At 41.0% G+C, this 21915-nt stretch overlaps 1 protein-coding gene across 1 annotated transcript in view; it reads left to right on the top strand.

Annotated features, from left to right (window-relative positions):
* pou6f2 (POU class 6 homeobox 2) overlaps nt 1–21915 on the top strand; it is a gene marked incomplete at its 3' end in the record, with an annotated part of 73541 nt that overhangs the window by 25086 nt on the left and 26540 nt on the right. Inside the window, exons 4-5 of the mRNA XM_083935746.1 lie at nt 2783–3002; nt 18213–18556. Coding sequence (XP_083791872.1) covers nt 2783–3002; nt 18213–18556 — 564 coding nt within the window. The remainder of the gene's footprint in view (nt 1–2782; nt 3003–18212; nt 18557–21915) is intronic.

The raw sequence follows: 21915 nt of genomic DNA, 5'->3' as shown, positions 1-21915 counted from the left end.
GCAGAGTTGAGCTAATTTTGTTCATGCTAAATTTATTCTTATCTCTTTATTTTGATGCATGCATATACAGTGTTCTCACCTCAAATGGAGATCATAATCAGTGTTCAACTGGCACAACAAACAGCCGAAAGAAAAAAATCTCCTTTGCTTTCTCTCAAACAGCTGCCTGTTTCTCCAAAGCTGCCTGTAATGATAAATAAATCAGGTCTGCATCTGATAATTGCAGAATTGTCTTTTAATGTTATTCCCTTCCATGTGAGGCTGTCTTTGCTGTCGAGCCTAGCAGTCTCATTTTGTTTGACTCAGAGATGAAATGTTCAAAGAGTGTCTTTGATTATATGCTGCGTCGATTCAAGATTAAATTTAGTTTAAAACGTGAGATTAAACGTATGTCACTTGCAGCTTACAAACGAGTTGCCTTTGTTATTGTCCTTTGAGAATTCTTTGAGCTCCCGAATTATTCATTCATTTTTTAAAGTTAATGGCAAATGTCATTTTGGATGCTCTCAGAAGTGTCAGACATTGTCATTTGTTATGCACTGTTGTTGTGTATCAAAGCAAATGTAGAGAAAGAGGAATCATATACAGTGTGTGTATGATTACTCCTGCCAGCAACAATCACTTCTCCATGATTTTTTTTTTAATATTATTACTATTCTAACAGCCTAGAAACACAAACAGGTATTCATTTGTCCCTCAGTGCAAATATTTCTCTCCAACATCTCTCTGTGCGTTACGGCTTTACACCCATGTGACCTTGTACCTCTTAAACTGTGATCGCATGTATGTCGGAGCGGGTGCAGGCATTCTGCCCCATGCAGGGTTATCACAGTGACATGCCTGTCACCTAGGAGCACCAGGTTTCGGAGTGTGTTGGGGGTCTTCGCACCAGTCAGCCCGCTCTGCATCCGGTGCAAGCTGCAGAGACACCATGCAAAACAGAAGCAGAGAGCTGACAATTGGAGTTAAAGGCTTGTGAACTTAAGTCACAGTGGAGGAGTCAACACAGTGCAGCCAGGCTTACCTAGCAACGTCTAAAGGCTGCTTCACTGTGGGCACAACACAAGCTGACAGTGTACTCTCATTATTTTTATTCCAAACAATTCAACTCAGTGTTTAAAGGGTAATTTTGTTTGATTTTGCAGCATTCTCGTATTTCCTGGCTTGTACCCCCTGTGTAAATTTAGTCTGACATGCTCAAATGCGGAAATAATTTTAAAAAGGTTTTTTAAGAATTAATACAATTTAAGATGTCATTCCCTGTGTATTCATGGAGATTTCAGCCATGACAGACTCACAGACATCCCCACTTCGGGCTCAAAGCTCTCGATGAAAAATGTGTTGGTGTATTTCCAAACCCACTTCCTCGGAAAATACATTTGAAGAGATCTTCTACTGTGCAAAATATATCTGAGCGATACTTCTGATAACATATCTTTTCCTCTATGGTTTACGACTGCACCGATTCCACTTGAACTAATGCGAATGAATGGATACATGAAGATTTGAGAGTGATGTGTTATATCCCTCATCAAAAGAGTAAAGTACTGCTACTTTTTTTTGAAAGCACTATTTTCAGGCACATATCTGTCGTGCCAGGGATTTGTTAAATGGGATGAAATCACTTTGCATCTCTGTGAAAGAAAATTTCTCAGCTCTTTTGCAAAGATTGGGTGTGTTTTGATTGTCAGTCTGTGACACAGCAAAGCGCAGAATCCATCTGCAAAACAACTGCATTCATCAAACTAATTGATTAGGCACACAGTCAACTTGGTGAAGTCTACTTTCCTGCTTTACTCATCTCAATTAAGCATCCCAGGATATGAAATAGTGTATACATATTTATCATTCCTTGTTTTTCTTCTGTAAAACAAGTATTCTGGAGCACACAACAATCCTGTCATCAATGATTTTGAGCAACCTGTAATCAAAAACAAACCAAATTAGCTACTGAAGTTATCATTTTAGACATATGAAGAGTTTATTCTCATCTAAAATATATGTGATGTGATTATATTTGCCGTATTGTGATTGATGCAGTTATTGGAAAGGATCTTCAAAAAATTCAACTATGTCGTCCTGTGTTACATACAAGTTTGGTTTGGTAAAGGGATATTATTTTACATTATTGGTATTAACTGTACATTCAAAATAGAAAAAGACCACTGTAATCCTCGACATTGACTAATATAACATTGCATTCTAATTACAGATACGTCATCAGAATTTAAGAGTTTACATTCACATTTAAAGTCACAGTGAAATGTAAGTTAATGTCTTTAGCTTCTGTGGTGTTATGTATTTCAACATGTACCATTTAGGTACTAGAAGTATTTAAATCAAATCTTTAACAAGTGGTTAGATCGTTAAAAATTGCACACCCGCTATTATATTTCTCTGCTAGTTATGACTCTAGCTAATGGTTCAGGGCAGTCTTGTCTGATGGTCAAGGTTAACTAGTCATCCCCCAAGTTCAAGATGAGTCATCAAAATACGTTTACAGAAAGAGGAAAGAGAATAAATTAATTTTTGAAAAAAGAGATTTTTCTTTTCACTATGTCTTTAAAATGTGACAGGTTGGGTATATGTATAAAATGTAGGATGGTATTTAGTTATTATATATAGTAAGTACTTATTGTTAAGAAATCTCATTACAAATAGCGCTTAGTTTTAATATAGCTGACATTAAAAGAAAGACATACTACTGCAATGTTTGATGATCTACTCATCTGTTATTATATAACCAATAATGCTAACGTGTGTGTGTTTGTGTCGGTTGCAGTCTCTCCTGGTGGCCCAGCAGCTGGCCAACGCAGTAGGCGGCGTGATGTCCGGGGCGGCACCAGGCATGAACCAGCCCATCCTCATCCCCTTCAACGCTGGGGGACACCTGGGCGGGCAGCAGGGCCTCGTTCTCTCCCTGCCCACTGCCAACATCCAGAGCCTGGTGGCTGCTGCTGCTGCCGGGGGCATCATGACACTCCCTCTCCAGAACCTGCAAGGTAAGAAAGAAGGCACTGTGGAGACAAAAATAACTCATTTGAATGACTTTGAATGAGTGAAATGGTGTCAAAATGATATCCCACTAATCCCAGGACAGAAGTAGAAAAGAATACAGGTAATCCAGGAAGCTGATGGATGTTCTAAAAAAAAAAAAAAAACACTGTCTGATGGTCAACAAAACATGAGTCACCAGGAACTGATAGTAATAAATGTAGCAGGTATTGATTCCAACTAAAGTTTGTTTTACGTCCATTTTATGATAAAGTAAACCGTTTTTGTTTTTTCTTTAATAGAAATGCTTTACAAAGCTCTTGACCAGGTAAGAATCCTCCAGGGGTTTGTATCCCAAAAAGCCGCTATCCTCAACTTGCCCAAAGGAACAACCATATTAATTACAGGTCAACGTTTTGCAGTGCAGCGCAAAAGCACTTTATGCCTCTTTCCTGTGCATAAGAGTGCACTGTACTTCACTTTCTTATCTCTTTTCCACCTCATCTGTCCATCCACATGGCTGTACTTATCCTTGCCTTTTAAACTTTAATGCCCAAGTGTTCTCTTTTGATCATAGTTGTAAATGGTTTTCATTTTAATGTTTAAAACATTGTCTCTTTTATACCATTAGATTGAGGGATGGATGGGGAAACCATCTGTCATAAATCTTAGATGAGAGAGCTGCACTAATGTAAAAAGATGCCAGGCGACATGTAAAGCAGTGTGTTTTTAGGATGGAGATTACAATAATGCCAGTGCAGCACAAAGTGCAGAGAGAGCTCCCCTCATGTGAGGAAATGGATGGACAGATGCCCTGAGTGAGGAAATGTGGAGGTAGAAGCCTAATGGACACAAACATGCATAAATAGCAGCAGCCATCGCTGTGGGCAGAGCTTTTAATAAACCCGCATCTATCCAGCCAGCCCTTCAATGTATCCATCAGTAGTGGACGATAATGGGCCCAGCAGGCCCGTCTGACTCACACTTCAACAGATCTTCCTCCTGGTGCCTGAGGAACAACCCAGAGGCTTCAGTGATCTGATGAACTGATCGACAAACACATTGTCAGGGTGTCAGAAAGCCACAACAAACATCTCTCAGTCATCCTTATTGTCCACTGACAAACAAACCAGCAGACAGTCTGGAATCCAATGTCCTGATAACATTCCCCATCCATGAGAGGTAGCAAAAAAAAACTGTTGTGGAGAAATGCCTCTGTGGCAGATCTTTTTTAAAGTGTGTGGACTGACAGACTGCCTTTGCGTACGTCCTCTTATCTGAAGGGGATGCATTGAAGGGACCTCCATGGAGAGAAAGTGACACAAGTCACGAGTGAAGCTAAATGTCTTGACTGTGTCCGGGCCCCTCTGGCCACACGACGCTCCTCCACTCTCCCCTGTCTGAGTTCATCACTGCTCCGCTGAATGAGGCCTGCTGGCACAGCACCTCTGTCAGACAACTGCAACTGTGGCCTCTGCCCCCACGTCCCCGCTTCCCCTCCCCGCCCCTCTGGGTCTCCAGGCCTGATTAATCACACATATAATACAGCGGCGCGCTGTCGCCGGGGAGCAGTCAGCTCATTTCACGACCTCAGGAGCGAGTGTGCTTTACAGCACTCACGCTGCTAGCTAATTAGCGTCAGATCAGACACAAGACAACTGTGAGTCACAGTAATGAGACTCCAGGAGGAGCCAAGCCAATGGCTGTATTTAAATGTAATGAGGCGACTAATGACCAACTAATAAGGCTGTTTGTCTTGGGGAATGGATGGTTGAGGGGGAGGAATTGTGTTGTATTGCATTTCATAGAGATGGTGTCTGAAAGAATGCAATGTTTAATAAGTTGTATTAGATCAAAATTAGGTTTTTCCTGTTCAAATCTTTCTTGTATATCATATATTTTCATAATGCATTTTTTTGAGGGAAATTAAAATGAAAAGATAAAATCAGAACAACAAAATAACACCATATTTGAGCAAATGTTTTGATCATACTAATCATGCTGGCCCTGCACGAATAAATGTTGACAGAAGAGAACCGGCTGAATTGCAGTGAGCTTTAGGAGTGCAGCTCTCGCAGACTGTGATGAATAACTATCACTGTAATGGGGTTGTGCTATAAATTTGGAGCGGTTGCTTAAATAAAACTGAGCAGCATCTTGTGGCAGACTCAGTAAACACAGGCACCAGTGTAACTGGTTATTTGTCAAAATGATTTATGCCGGCAAACATGCAGTAAAAACAAATTCCCAATGAAACTGAACAAGGGAGAAAGTTATCTTTTGTGACAGAGTGCACACAATTCTAGCTGACTTCACAGAGGCAAAAACTAGGTTGGGTCATGCTAGAGGTCTGTAAATATGACGGCTCATATGAATAAAAAAACATGCATGATTCTCACTATTGCAAAGATGAGTATGTGCGACTAATGCAGACAAACAGCTACGTTTTTTTGTTGTTGTTGGATATGATTCAAACTTTCTGATGCATTTTTAATGGGGGTTCATTGCACATGATTTTTATAACAAGCAAAGCATGATTACCATAGTTGTAAAACTACTTGTATCAAAGCACTGTACATGAAATGCCCAATAGGAGGAAGCAGAACAAAGTCTCATCTGTCTACTCCTCTTCTCGAAGACTCACTCAAAGGTAATGCAAGAAGCTAGTTTACTGGAGCTCTTTCATATTAATAAGCGTATCCCATCTTATTTGCTCTCAGCAGAAAGCCAGGCAGCGCATCACATCAGAGAGCTGAGTTCTAATGGGGAGGTGAGAGCATTGTTCCTCTGTACTCGTCCGCAGGAAACACAAAACAGCACTCAGGCTTCCTGATAAAGGTCGGCATCCCACTCACCTGCAGTAATGAGACCTGGTGTCAGTGCCAATCAAAGGCATGTCTGCCGTTTTGATGAAAACGCTCAGCGGTGTCGTTCCCCGTTTGCGGGTGTCGGTACGATACAAATTAGGGAAATCACTCTGCTCATTACAGCACCAAAGGGTGGGCTCCTATGGCAAGAGCCAAATGTTTCCACACTAGTGAGACACGTCAGACTGCATCTCTTCTGCCTCAGCTGACTGCTGCTCCTTTAAGAGGTTAGATCACCGGGCCGGGGCACTGACTTAACCTCTGTCTGCTGTGGGAATGCCTCTCTGTCCCTTACCCATTACATTATTGGAGCTAGAGAATTTCAAGCCTCCTTTTTAAGCTTGTTACAGCCACACTAGTTGCTCATTGTGGGCTGCTTTTTCTTATGTGTAGTTGTCGAATCATTTTGGGATAAGAAAAGAAAAAGCCATTGTTTGTGTGTACATTCAACCGATAGAGGAGTGCATTAAGAGGACCCAGTGCAAGCGGCCCACATTTCCTCACATCAACATCTGCCATCTTAACACAATACAGGCCAAAACCATCCCTTCGCCCCTTATTGCTTTTTAATTTGAAGTGTTCTCAAGCAGTATGTATTCCAAGTCGTCCTTTAATGATTTAACTTTGCTGTGGTTGTAAGATGACTCGCAGGGGAGAGAGCTGCATTAAATAAATAACAGTGATAAAATGTAGACCTCATACATTTCAAAGCTAATGCAACTAGCGGTGCAATAGGAGCAGCTGCACACAGTCCTGGAGCGGTAATTTGATTGATTTGTTGTGACAGCAGCCAAATAATTGAGAGTGAGAGGTGCTGCTAGAGATGAAGCGCAGGCAGAGACAGGTTCGCCAGGCAGTCCCAGCAGATATGGCACCCGGGTTCTCATCTCTGCCATTGATATCTGCCAGTGGTTTATTGTTTGTCTTCAATAAGCAGCTTGGAAACGTGTGGGGTTAGTGCCTTTGTGACAGTTTGGCGACGTAAAGAAGAAGAAAAAATCACCAATAAAAATGTACAGAGGAGCGATGAGAGGGTTAGAATCAAACGCCGAAATTACACTCTACAGGCTGCTTTACTGTACCTGCACATTCAAACACAGAGACACTCCCATGAGACTCATGATTTATACTCTGATGTCCTCTTTGAACCTGAGATGTAAGTAAATTTTACCCCCTGGTGTTTCACTTGTTGCAGACATGCTAATGATTTGTTCTGAATTCAAGTAACATATATTTCATAATTGCACAAAAATAACAGTACAAATTATTCACTGTGTATTTGGATGTACAGTAATATTTTTTTAAATGTATGCATCCCAAGATATTTTTATGTTTTCTGTCGGCTAAGACGTGGTAGAGCTGCTGTTTGTCTTAACCTTCTGGCTCTTGACTCGTGTTTTGTTTCTGTGGATGGTGGCACTGTCACTCTGGCTCAGCCATGCCACAGGACAGCACACTGCCAGAGCCTGAAATAGAAGGAAAGAAGGAAAGAAAAGAAAAACGGTGGAAGGGCAGGGTGAGGGGGTCTTTATGACGGTGTGGAGGAGGACAATAATACTGTTAATCAGATGTGGCTGTGTCTGCTCCTCCACAGCAAACCCTGACATCTGCCCTCACTGGTAAACACTGAGGGAGGCTTTTTGCAAAACCTCCTGCCATAAACACACAATCTACAAGAGTCTCTCTGCATTACACAGTGTGTCTGTCTGCACCGTGTATGCAGAGAGTGCAATGCATTTATTTAAATGGTTTTATGTAGAGTTGTTGAAGAAAATAATGCGTTTTCGAATGAGGAGTTTTAATGACAATATGACACATTAGCTTTTAATTACATGAATAATTAGGAACAACCAAAATTATTCAGTTTTATTTCAGCTGTTTTTTATTCCCTCAACTCCTGACAGAAATAACAGATCACCTTCTCCTCTGTGTAATCACGTTTTTAAATGTGAAATGTGTGTGTTGTTATCCCAGTTTCTCTGCTGTTGGTTATGATAGCTATTAGAGCTATTTGTAGGCAGTCCCAGCCCACTTTTTATTTGAAGTCTTTGCCCCTTTAACCATCACAAATATTGCCTTTAACCTTTTCTGAAAATCTGCACACTGATATCAGTAAATATTCAGTATCTATAATTGTTGCATATATTGAAAGATGTCCCCAACAATTACGCCCAATCACTAGTGTTCATCTTTTCATCATAATAATAATAATCAGCCTTTTGTTCCTGTTGAGTAGCCCAGTTGATCACAAGTGTGAGGTTTCAATAAATGAGGGAGTACACAATCTAATATAAATTACAGTACATAACAGTGTATTGTTTTCATGATATTTCCTTGCTTGTAAAATGCTTCCAGTAAATGTCTTGACCACTTGGCCCGCAGCTGTTTTGTAGAAATTACATCTCATTTTTCCCTTTTCCAGCCACACTGTTTCCAAAAGATTTGCTAAAGGTCTGCCATATTGCTGAGGCGCAATTCAGAGGCTTTCAGCAACAATCTGTAGTCAAGCATTTTAAATGAAAATTGATTTGTGATTTACATGGTCAGTGAGGGGAAAATGAACTTATGAAATGTTGTAAATGAAATATTAGACAAGGTGCAGTGGGAGAGAGCAGACAGAGATGGTAATCTTGTGGAACTGGAATTCCCGCCTGGCAGGACTGGGTGACATTTTACATTTATCTGTGTTCTGCATGAGTTGTAATGTTAATGGTAATTTTATGGGACTGAACCGGAATGAAAATGGTGTTATCACCGATTGCTTCAAATGTGGAATTGTGTAAAGTAGCACAGCTGCATCCTTTATTTCCCATTCCCCGGTAATGTGAGTTATTGCATGATCTGTTCTCTAAGGTTGAATGTGAGTATTCAGCCTGTTTTTATCAGTGTTTCTACTCAGAGTGACTTAAATCACACACCTCTGCCACAGGGTGAAATACACACACTGCTGTATTTTCATATTAGTATAAATGGCAAATATGTTTGTGAATGTTTCTTACATTTTTTTCAGCAAGTCTTTGCTTTTGTTAATGTTTTCCTATGAATGTGCGGCTCACAGGTGCTTTAAAAAGATTTAATAGGATGTAAATGGCTGTTTCCCTGCATTGCGTTGTTGGCATTCAGTTTTAATGTCTGGAGGAATGTCCTGATATGAATAATGTTCTTACACTGCAGTGAATAAGTATCTATGGAACCTACTTAAAACTACTATATGTACAACATCATTCTGATATCTTCTCAAGTTATCTGTATATAACATTAGAATGAAAACGAACATATCAATATAGATCTATCATGGACTTAATAATACAAGCAAATCAATGTAGCATTACGCTCTAATCAATACTACTTACACTCAGCCCAGATGTTCTAATTTTGATCGATACCTTGTGCATTGAATGTTTCCTATTCCCCACTCTGGCTGTGTACGGCATGTATGGATTTTCATAGAGCTCGCTTTCTCCATGTTTGAACGAGAAAAGAACCAAAGACGTGAGAAGAACAAACACAGTGGTTGTGCAGCAGCAGAGAGGCTGTGGGAGTCTGGGAGCCAGTCTGGATCACACAGAGGTCATTTTTAAACACGGCTCTCCAGTTCCCCGTCTGTGAAACCAAAGAGTCCGTGGTGACATTTGTCAGCAGATGGTATGGAACCAAACCCCTCACCAGCGGGGACGTCTTAGCCGCTGCTAAAAGCTATCTGTGGTTACTAATTGCTGACCAGGGCCTAATTACCTTAATTAATGGCTGAGGTATCTTGGGGCCAGATTTGCGGGGGCTTTTATCAGTATCAGTGCAGCTTAAAAGGTCCCGTAGGAGGCCTGAGGAGTGTGTTAAGTCCCGTGGGTGCTATTTCTGGACTAACTGCAGACACATCACAGATGGATCCCGTGGCATCAGTACAGGACGGCATGTTTGGGGAGAGAGGTATCTGTTACTTACAGATCATAAGTAAAGCTCACTAAACACATCTCAAGCTAGAGAGGAAAAAAAGGGTTTTCTTGCCTTTCTTTCTGAACACACTTTTACTTTTCTCTCTCATACACACAAGCCCGTTTCTCTGAATAACACCGCTGTAATTCACAATGACAAAGTAGACTTAGCACCTTTCTCCACAGACCGTGGGGGGTTTTGTTCACTGAGCTCTCACTGTGAAATTAGCCCTGGTACTTTCATTTTCCAGCTGCAGTGAAATGGTTAAAAGACACAGATCAGCCAGTATGAAAATAGAACTGATTCAACAAAATCTGCTGCTTCCTCTTGCTTGCTCCTCACCCATCCAGAACCCCTCCGCCCCCACCCCCACCCCACCACTCTATTCTCCCATTTCCCCCCTTTTTCCCTACTATCCTATCCTCCCCCAACCCCATCAGGCACCTTGTCCGCATCTGAAGAAGGCTTGTAAGTTTCGGGTGCATACATTTCTTTTGATGATATATTGTCCCGGTGCGGAATTTCATTTACTGCCGCTGCCCTTTGCTGAACCTGTTGCTAGTCAGTGAGCACGATAAGCGTATAAGTAGCATGCTACTTCATTCATCATACATCGTTCTGGGCTCTCAAATATCTCATATGCGATTCAGGAAGAAACTACTAAACCGGCACAAAGGATCCCTCCAGGATCAGCTGAGGTTCCATTAAACGCTGTGTACAAAATAAAGCACAGTTGGTGCTTGTTATCATACACAGTTTTTCAGTGTTGCATCTACAAAACATTAGCCTTCATTTCACGGTGTACACATTGTTTATATAGCAGGGGAAAATGTATCTCAAGTGCAGTGTTCATGTTGCACATAATTCCATTCACATTGCATTTTGAATGCATGCATTTTGAAATCTGTTTTTTCCCTCAATCATAGTGGCTGGCCTGTGTTGTATTAAACAGCATTAATAATCACAAGAGGCTCAGTGTCACTCAGAAGTCTCCACATCACTAGGGCAGACAGTGTTGTGCTGCTGGGCATGTTGTGCTGTGTGAAAGTGCTTACACGCTCCCTCAGACAACCAAAGGGAATAATTAAAGACAGAAGATGGAGGCAGAAGAATGGAAAGCAAATCCCATTGTTTGGGGTTATTTCATCCCACTGAATTTCTTTTTCTCACTTTCTTTCCCTCTCTTCTCACATTCTTCCCCAAATGCACTGTGGGTATGTGGCGTGCTATCAAAAGCATATGTAAGCGAAGCAACGCAGAACAAAATCCCTATGATGTCCTCCTCATACCCACATTGTCTTTTGATTATTCTACAATCATTTTATATCTGTGTAAGTTGGAGAGGAAGGGAATGCTCAATAACCCCATAATATACAACACCAGCTGCACTGAAGCCACAATGCAAAATGTGCTTTAGACGATTTGAAACAAGCTTGCTCATTCTCCATTCGCTGTCTTTTTCTCTAATGGCGTAATTTCTTCAAGCCCTCAATATCCAAGTTGTTACCAAAATAGTCCACAATGAAATTCAAATTTAAGGTGAACTAGACTATTAGAGCAACTCTACTCCACTCCATTTCTAGAGCAGTAAATGTAGCCCCTCAATCTCTCTCAGCTTTTACTGTCAGTCAGAGAGCACTCAGTCATCTCCGTGCATCAGGCCCGCAATATTGATTTTTCCACCAACTGAAACAGCCGCATGAACATAAATTTTGCATGAGGCTTTTACTCGCGGCCTCCGCTTTGGTCTGACGACACATGATGGGACCATGAACACGCTGTAATAACCCAGTCTGTCCTCCCAGGCAGACAGGCTCTTTTTTCAAAGGGGGGGGGTTTCAGCACCTTCCGGACTCTGAAGGACAAACGCGAGGGACCCCTTACTGGGCATCACAGTATTACACACTGCCCATGTAATATTTCAAATGAGAGTGAAACTTCTCTGCGTCCAAAAGCACGGGAAATCACTCAATGTATACAAGAGATCTAATTTGTGTGGTCATTAATTTAATTTAAGACAGTGTTTGTATAGAACACTATAGTTAAATATTGTTAAATACTTTCCCTTTAGAGGAGGACGCCTCGAAATATTCCAGGAAATGCGTTTTTTCAGGATCCATTACCTACATCTAGAGGTTTTTAATCACAAATCTTTCCTATCAAATGCTTCATTGGATAAGGTTTTATCCTAAAGAGCCACATTTCATGTTCATGTGTTCATAAGCCTTGTTTCCTGGAGGGCCAAGAGTCTGCGGGGTTTTCTTGAAATCGGAGAGGGAATCAGCTCATTTCAGTGATTAGCAAACCCCCAAGCAGACAGAGTTCATCTCATTTGTGAAATTAACTTATATCGTCTTTAGTTTGAAAGAAAACATGCACGCTTTCAGCCTCATTAGCATACAGTTTGATCGGACAGATCCTTATTAAAAAATTATCTTTTCATTTTCTCTCTCTGGGAGAAAATCTTGAAATTAAACTAGACCTTACTTCGCTTGGGACCCCCTGGAACTCTCTCCAGGGCCCCCCAGAGGTCCCTGGACCACACTTTGGAAATCAATAACCTTGCGTAAGCAACGCACAAAAGGGCAACATTATCCAGCACACAGGGATTTTCTTGTATGTGTAACATCTCCATGGAGAGGATTTGATTCTTTGAAATGCTTCCCCCAGAGTGAGAATTCTACAACACAGCTTGATATTGCCTTGTATCACAAAGTGAAAGCATTATCTCTGGATCCCTACAAGCGATGTGGTTTACTCTCTAAAATCCTGTGGCTCTGTGACTCCACTCAAATCTTAACTGCCTATATATATTTTTTTTTTATATTTTTATGTAGTAGTCGCTGAGTTCCCCCTGCAGCAGGACTAAAACAGTGATATTGCCTGCCGTGGCTCTGAGTAATGTTTTTATTCAGTAGTTGGTTCACTGGTTACTTTAACATTTTATTTTCTCCATGTTTATTCCAGCCATCGGCAAGGCAGCAATCTATTTTCCATACCTTTAACATGATTACTAATTGTATGGACTCGCTGGTAAAAGGTATTTAACAGAAAATTGTACTTGAGTATTTCCATTTTATTCCACTTTATATGTAATGTAAATATTGTACTTTGTTTACGCTGCAAGTATCTGACAGCTGTAGTTACAGATTAAGATTGTACATACAAAGCATTATTGCATTATGAGTACTTTTACTCTGAATGGTTACATTTTTGTTAATAATACTGTAACACTTTTGAGTCTAGGTCCTTGTCAAGCTTATAGGATAAACAATTTATTGTTTGAAAGAAACATTATTGACTGATTGGTCACCAGTGAAAACAGTTAATGTTTTGTCACATAGACAAGTGTTATCAAAGTGACCACCAGAGACAAAGGTGAACTAAAGAAATGAGTGCAAAAACAAGGATGTTATCCACTTCATCAGTGTGCGAGTGCTCCGATCTAATCCGCAGAGTAAAAATGACCTTCCTTTGACCAACCTTGTAATTACCAGATCTCATAGAGGCTAAATCTCCTTACCTCCAGTGGAGTAATTATCAGTGTGACTCTCTGAAAAGGCAATTGAGACAGTGGTTTATGGACTCCCATAGTGGAACGTGAGGTAGAGCAGTAATGAGGAGCATGTTTGTCCCCTCTCACCTCGCTTCTTAGAGAATGACAACTGTGTTTAGGCTAGAGCAGTTCCTAAAAGTAAAGGGTGGGTCACATTTCATTCATTTAATTGACAATTTTATCCAAAGCGACTTGCAATAGGTGCATTCAAACATGAAGATAGTACCCAAAAAGTGCAAGAATCATGCAAGTGCACAAATTTATCAAATAGGCAAAAATGCTTCAAGTGCTATATTTCACATTAACTCCTAATAGGCTCCTCCGCAGCCTGTGATTAGCCCTTAATTTACAGCACGCTTAGCTAATGGAATACACATACGGACGCTGCCACAGCAGTTAGTTATGATTTTCTGTTTAATTAAGTATCTGTGCTGAGTAGAAGAGGAGATGCACATATTTCAGAAGCAATCCCCTTATCTTTAAGAAAAGCATTTAGTGCACACATACTGATCTTACATAAAAAAAACAATTAATCCCTGTGAACTCTACATTCTCTTCAAGGTTTGTACAGTATGTTTTCTTTTTGATGCTCAGAAAACATGAATTCCTTCGACATGAGCCGATCACATCCACTTTCTTCTGACCGTACTTTATGCCGCGTGGCGCACACAGTTTGATGCGGTGAAAGAGAGTCAAAGTCCTTTTGTATAGATGCAGAGGATTATTGTTACACTCCACTCTTCATGTTGGCCTTGACTGGCCCTTTTCTAAGGCCTATAATATGATGGGTAGCCATTCTTTTAGGCATTCTTCTAACAAGCTTAAATGTATCAATAGATTTATCTTTTTTTACGCAATACATTTAGAGCTGCAGTTAGTTTGAGCTGACACAGGTATTTTATGTTGTGTGTATCTTTGGTACAATAGCACCTTATGTTATTTCCATTCATCCACCTCACATGTGCATTTGTGTGCAGCATTAATGTCTCGCATGTTCCTCAAAGTTCACGATTAAGTTTGGTTTCCATCATCCGTACACAAACATGCACACACACAAACGATATATAAGACACCTCTTAGGGAATAGTTGTAAACGTAGGTGTTGTGCATTGAGAGGAAAACAAGGAGTCGAATCAGCCCCAGAGAGAAAAGTGCTGTAATAGGGGGGTTGGCAGGGACTACTGAGATAGCGCTGGTAATGAGAGAGCAGGCTGCTTCCCCCCACCTTCACTCCTCAACCGCACAGGAAACAAAAATAGCATTTTGTCTGACGAATGAGCCGGCTATGACCTAGCCTTTCGACCTCTGACAATCAGTCTTGCTTCGTCCTCCAGTACTTCAGAAGCGGGGGCCGGGACAGTCAAAGATAACAGTTGATTTCTTCTGTGGCACTAAAGCAAAAAAAAAGAAAGAGAGATCGCAGACAGTTTCTCAAAGCACTGAGGTTGAAGGCCGTAGACTTCTCAGTGCTGGTGTTTCGTAGCCCCAAAGGATTGTTGTTAAATGGTTAAATGGACCACAAAATGCCACAGTTCAGCTCGTATCTGATCATTTAGCTGCATGAGTCTTACATGATCTTGCTCATTCCTCATAAACATTAACATAGGCGAGTTGTGACAACAGTGAAAGTGGGACCCTTGCGCCCCCCCCCCCCCCCCCCCCCCCCCACAGGATCAAGTGCTGCTTGCATCGCAGTTGGAGAACTAGTGAATATGAAACACAACAAAGAGACAGTGGGAGATATAATGAGCTCTATAGGATCCCAGCACCCTTTGGCCCTCTCTCCATCATATGTGAAGCTACCACTCTCATCCTCGGCCCTGTGTCTGCTGAAGGAAGGAGGACAAACAATTAGCTGAGACAAGCCGTTTGGATTATGTGCTCAACCAAAGCAATCAGACAGCTGTGGTTAAAAGAATGAGCTTCAAAATGCCAGTTGCCCAGTTAGAGGGGAAGGGAGGGTCAGTGGTCTTGACAGTCTTAACAAGATGACAGAATTTATAAAGCACTGCTGTTAAAGAATATGGTACCTGCGGTGTAGCCCTTATAATAAGGCCACATGGGGCTTCTTCCATATTCCCTCTATATTTGTTTTCTTTTGCTTCATATTTTTTTGTTCTACCTCTTGTTCGTCAGCGTAATGGTTGGCGCTGCAGGAAATTCTCCAGTTCTCTTTGATCTTCGCTTGGTTTCGCTAATTTTTGGACAGAAATCTCATTTTATCCCCCTTTTGTTTTCTCCGTCTTTGTTCCCTTTTTATTCCATCTTTAAATAAGTCTCAACATTTTTGTCGTTGTGAAGTTGCGAAGGAAAAGTGCCGGGCTCTGCACTTGCTAGAAAACTTGCCCCAACATTTCAAGTGAGAATTGGACTCTTGCCGTTTGCGCAGGTGATATATAATTCATTATGGGGGGGGGGGGGGGGGGGGGTGAAAGAGGTGTCAATGTGTCAGGAGGTAGAAGAAACGTAAAAGTGTACTGTTTACTGGCCAAGAGACACTGGCTTTCTTTTGCTCTGCTTTCGCAGAGTGAGGGAAGAGGAGGATGATCTGATCTTCATCAAATGTTCATATGAGCCTGTCCTGGAGTCATAGTGACCACACTAATCAAAGACGTGTCTGCCCTGATGGTTTATTAATCTTTTATGAGGGAACTATACTTAAATTATTTAAGTGCATTGATTCTGTATGTATACAAGCTTGTCTACGCCTATGTTCACAATTGCTTGGCTGCATTATCAATAGATGTTCACAAACACTCTTTTGTTATTCAATCCTTTGTATTTCAAGTCATTTTGATAGTTCGTTATAGATATTAGGTTGTAGTTAATCTTTCAACATATTTTTTTTTATGTGCACAGTGTCAAATTAAACTGTTTTAATTTCAAATTCGGGAATTTGAACACATTAATGTAAATTGGTCTTCTTTTTTTGTGTAATTTCATCAGTTCTAATTAGATTTTTTTATATTTTAAAAGTCCAGTTTGATTCCTTTACTTGTGAGACAATTCTAAACTAATAGACACAATACACTTCTTTTTCAGCAGGCAAAATTAATTAGTGTAATACTTCTAGGCAATATATTTATAGTATGATTTACTCTGTGTATTTATCTTGCTGTTTAGTCATAGAAATTATACCTTTACCTTCACACCCAAAAACCTTAGAAAGTGTTCTCATCATCCATTATGGGAACTATCGTCACCTTGGCTAGCCTCAGTTTAAAGGACGTCTGTTAAAGTCTGACAGTGTATTTATGTAGTGCAGTCCAGTATTCCAGTGTCGTTGTGATATCAACTTGTGCAATGAACACACTGCAAAAGACGCTCAAGGACTTTTGAGTTAGTTGGAAGAGATTATCAGTTAAAAAAGAACTGCCCTTTAAAATGAATGATCATTTTAAATAGTGCCTTCTGTGTTCAATTCAATTTTCAGTTTTTTCAATAAAACAATGTTAGTTTTTAGAAGCATTTGTTGTTTTAAAAAGTATATTGAAAACAGCAGAAAGGCGTAACTGAGCACACTTTAAATATCTATTTTTGTTTGTTTGTTTTAATGTTGTTAATGCAATATTCAACAACGTTATCACACATATTCACACATTGCATATGTTCCTCATATTGTGCAGACCGGGCTGTAGGTCTGCACAATATGAGGCAGTCCAGTCAGATATCAACATACAGATCAGGTCCCATCTAAGATGGTATTATCTTTTTATCCACAGAAAAATCATGTTGCATCCTGTCATGGTCATCTGTTGTATTCATCCTTTTGTTTTCCATAGAGTCAAAGGCAACAGATCAACTGTCTGTAGCTCATTTTATTTCATTCCCTTTGCATTTATGATGACCTGTGAGTAACCTTTTCGTGTCACAGCATACGTACAACTGTTTTTCTGTATAGAATAAAGTTTCTTATAAGGATTTTCTGGTGTGCTTGACTGCAAAAAGGCTGTTAAGAGCTTTCTGAATGTGAGGTATAAAAAAACCTCAGTTTGTCCTTTTCTCTATTCAAAGAGCTGTGAAGGTCAGCTTAGATGTTGTTTTTGATCCAATTCTCCACATATAGTATTACAGTTGATACCTTAAGTAGATATTATTTGTTGTTTATGATGTGGTATGGATTTATTTGTGAACTGATCCAAAATCCACTACATTCTGTATTCAGATGTTTTTTGGTGAACTGCCATAGAAAACTACCATGAAGTTGAGGTGCACCTGCACAGTGTCCACATCGATATATATGTATTTTATATTTGAGGTGGACATTCTTGGTCCATGGGAGTATTTGCATGCTGGTGTGGCTGCAGCCTGGCTCAGCTTGAGCATTAACAGTTTTTTTTTAAGCAGCATAAAAATTTAAAAGCATTTAAATGTAGAAATTAGGTTCTAATGGCCTGCCATTATTGGATCCAATTAGTTAATGGGTTTATTTCTGAAGTCTTCCAGTGAAGATCGATGTCTTTTTCCTATGAGATTTTAAGCCATTAAACCAAAGATTCTGACATTCTCCAAGTGACAATGAAGACTTTTGGCTCCAGAGAGAGCAGTTATATCAGTCAGGCTTGATAGCTTTGTCCTCCAACTAGCTAAATTAAATTCACTGACTCTATCATGCAGGCTAAAAACCCTGGAGGACCTTGTTGTGGCTCCATGCAATTTACATCTGTCTCTCACTATTCACCCTATGCATCCCACACCTCCATGTGTTTTTCTATCTGCGGTGTGAGCATATTCTTCAAATAATGAGGGCTTCCTCACACACGTCAGTCTAACTTCATCTGCGTTTGTTGCACTCTATGTATGAGTGTTGAGGTCTCCAGTACAAAGAAAAATCAAACAACTTGCTGTTCTTTCATCAACAGCTACCTCATCACTGAACTCCCAGCTCCAACACCTGCAGCAGCTCCAACAGATGCAGCACCACCACCAGCAGCAACAGCAGCAGCAGCAGCAACAGCAGCAGCAGCAGCAGCAGCAGCAGCAGCAGCAGCAAAACCATCACCAACAGACCCTCTCCCACACCCAGAACCAGCTGCCCTCCCAGCATCACATGACCCCATCCAGCCAGCAGCAGACCTCTGTCCCCTCTCCAGGCTCCACCTGCTCCTCCACCTCTGGACAGCCGCAGCACTCCCCGCCTCACCGGCCCAACCAGTCGCCAGCCCGCAGCCTTCCTTCGCCCGTCACCCCACCCATGCCTTTGTCGGTGAGTCTATGAATAGCATCAATCAAACTCTTTGGAACTGGCCTCATACTCATCTGTTACCAACACTCTCTTTTTTCAAAATGTTATTACTCTGTATGCAACTGATTAGATCACTTCTCTAAGGTAAGGTGACATGAGACTCACACACAAGGACGTCGTGCGGCGTTGCACGCACTGCTGTAAGCAGTATTTAAAGAGGATTGGTTACTTCTAACTATCTATTGCCAGTAGTACTAGTACTAGTACTCATCCAGTATGTGAGATTGGTAGGGGTATAACGATACACCCCGTTTGGTTTACACTCGTCTTTTTTGTCGATTGGTGTAATTTGAATAGATATCCTGGAAATTTGTGCAAACCCGACATGATTCAAGCCTGTCAAGTGAATTTTGTGAAATTACATCCCGCACACCGTCCTTGTGTGTGTGTCTCTCTCTATCAATTGCTGTTGCATTTGACCAGTAACCTGCAGGTTGGCCTTACAGCTCGCCACAGTCTGACTCACTCACACACCAATCAGGTTGTTGTGCTAACCTCGGCATATGTTGCTAACGACATACTTTCTTGAGCTCGTTTCATATGATTTGCATCAATTTACATACTGTATTCTGCATACAGCTGTGTATACCGCTCTGCTTTGTACACAGCTAAAAATCACTTAGAAATAATCAGATTCCTTTAGCCCCATTCATATCATTTCTCATGGACACACTGAATGAATTCATCACGAGAACCTTATAAACTAAATGTGTTTTGTAATTCTCCACTTCAGAACTGAAGTGCTCAAACAGTATACAAGTAATGCATTATATAGTGTGTGTCCATCTTGTAGTGGTGTTCACATTCTCAGTTGTTATTTTCAATCACTTTATAGTCCACTATAAAATACCCGCAATGCACAAGTAATTTGAATGTACATACGATGTACAGTACATTGTACTCCCTTATACCACAATGCAATGTGTTTGTGTTTTACAGAAGGAGAAGAAGAAGCAAAGAGGTGCTAATGGTAGCCAGGTATCTGAGAGCTAACTGCAGTTTCCAACTACGGTTACTCACAAGCTGACTAGTTCCTCTTGAGCTTACTATTGTTACTTGCTCGTGAAATAAATAGGCCGTGGGCTATTACAGCTCGCAATCGGGACAGACAACCATTGTTAACAAAACCACACACACCATTGAAATTTTAACAATTTATTTGGGATTCAACATTGAAATTGACATGCAACATCAATACAACCTTTACTGCCCTCCTGAGTGCAGGTTTGTATCATAAACAGACTGTAAAATGAGTTTACAGCTCTGTTCGTTTACATGATGCAGGATGCACCCGTTTCCGTCACACATACATATATCCGGCGCATGCACAGACACAACGATTTGTTAGAAAATCCCAGTGTAGTGTCCGAAATCTCGTTTGGTCATTCCCTGTATAGTGCACTATTTAATTAGCAGTATATAGGGAATAGTGAGTGGGTGAATGAGGAAACGATTTGGTACACAGCTACAGTTTGATTCTCTGTCAGCACTCGATCTGTATCAAGTGGCAGTATTTGAATTGAGGTTGGCAGCTCTTCTGTCTGCGTGGAAGTATTAGAATATGCATCTCTTTGCTGAAGCCTTGACACACTTGAGCACATCAAACCTCACAACCAGACAAGAAGCAAGTCACATCCTCCTACAGCAGAATCAGGAGGGATTCTGAGGCGATCTAACCCAGGACTTTCTGGCTATAATCAGCCCCTTAATCTTTACTGCTCTTCCTGCTCAACCTCCTTTTTAGTCACTTCGTCCGTCCATCCATCTCTGCCCTTCTGTCTGTCTGGCTGTCATTGTGTGACGATAATAACCTATTTTATATCCCTGTGGTTTCATTTCTGGTGGAGACTGGCCAGGGTCGCCTTTCTGTCCCTGGTCACATTCATCAGCGTCAGACCCTTATTGGGTTGTGGTGCAACCTTCTTTATGGCCAGGATGAGTTGGGCTATTTGTTTCCCCCCTTGCAGCCCTCTCCGGCCCTGTCACGGCCTAGTGAGACTCAGCAGGAAAAACAGCCTCTGGATTTAATGGGCTCCAAAGGCTGGCCGCTACATCGCACCAAACACACTGTCCAGTCTGACTGTGGATACCGACCAACATACAGATTCACACTTTAGGCTTGCATCATGCAACATACAAAGACCTTGGATAACAGATACACTACAATCACACTATCCAACTCAAAAGTTTCTATTTTCTCTCATTAAGACAGCAGGGTTACTTAAGAAAAAGCTCCCTACAATGATGAGCCTGAGACCCTTAGCTTTATACAGATTGTCTTCTTCCAAAAGAAGCAGTGAGGCTGATTATGATGACTGAGGACAGACCTCCCTTGGGGGAGGTTAAAGGGGCCACATCAGGTATCATTAAGATATTGCCTCATCAAATAGGATTATGGAACGTGTGTGTTTTTGTGTGTGTGGGAGAAGCCAAATGGCCGTAAAAGGTTTAGTTTCTCTGGGTCAGTGCTGGTGTTGTCAAAGAGTGTGTCACCCAGTGAGGGGCTCGCCCAAGGACAGGTCACAGCCTCACCACCCACTTAAGCTGCAATAGGATTTAAACAGAAGCTTCGCCTCTCTCCACCGACTGAAGTTTTTAATTGGGAGAGACTCCCTGAGCAGAGACTTTCTCACAAACACTTGAATTGCCACCGTGATCTACCTTTTGTTTGTTTTAATTGAACACATAGAAGGGCCTTTATGGTGTTTCCATGCTTCACCCAGATGAACTGGCCTATGCAATAAAGTCGAGTCATAATTACCATAATACAATCAGCATTACACAGATAACACCCCTATTTGCTACTGTCATTATTCAGTCGTGCAGAATCACCCAGCCATTCAGCTACTTGCTGAAAATACAGCGCAAAGCTGCAGAGAGACAAACACTCATTATGTTCCAATTAATGTCCCATTGTAATTCTCTTCTCATGGGAGGAGTGTGATCTTCTTTGTAAACCCAAAGTGAGTAAATCCTGAGCATTCATTACATCCCTAGTGTTTTTACTGTTTGGTGTTTTTAATTTGTGAAACTGAATTTATTAAATGGCTCATTAATATCCCAATTAGAATACAAATCATACCACAACAGATTGTGTCCCCTTGAGTCAATGGTCTAAAGTCAGATTACTGTTGCTAATTTGGTTTAACTGAGGAAAAATTTACCTTTCTATACTGCCTACAGCCCTTCGGCTTCCCAACATACAGAGTACAGTGAGATGCAGCCTGTGGGTGCCTGACATAGCCACCACAGTGATGACAAATAGACGGGGGAGATTATGAAATTTGCTTAAGTGTGTTAATGGGCTGATTGCGGGAGCC

The sequence above is a fragment of the Echiichthys vipera genome (assembly GCF_963691815.1).
Source record: "Echiichthys vipera genome assembly, chromosome: 21".
NCBI lineage: Eukaryota > Metazoa > Chordata > Actinopteri > Perciformes > Trachinidae > Echiichthys > Echiichthys vipera.
The sequence above is the reverse complement of the archived record's forward strand: the minus strand, read 5'-3'. Positions and strand labels throughout refer to the sequence as shown.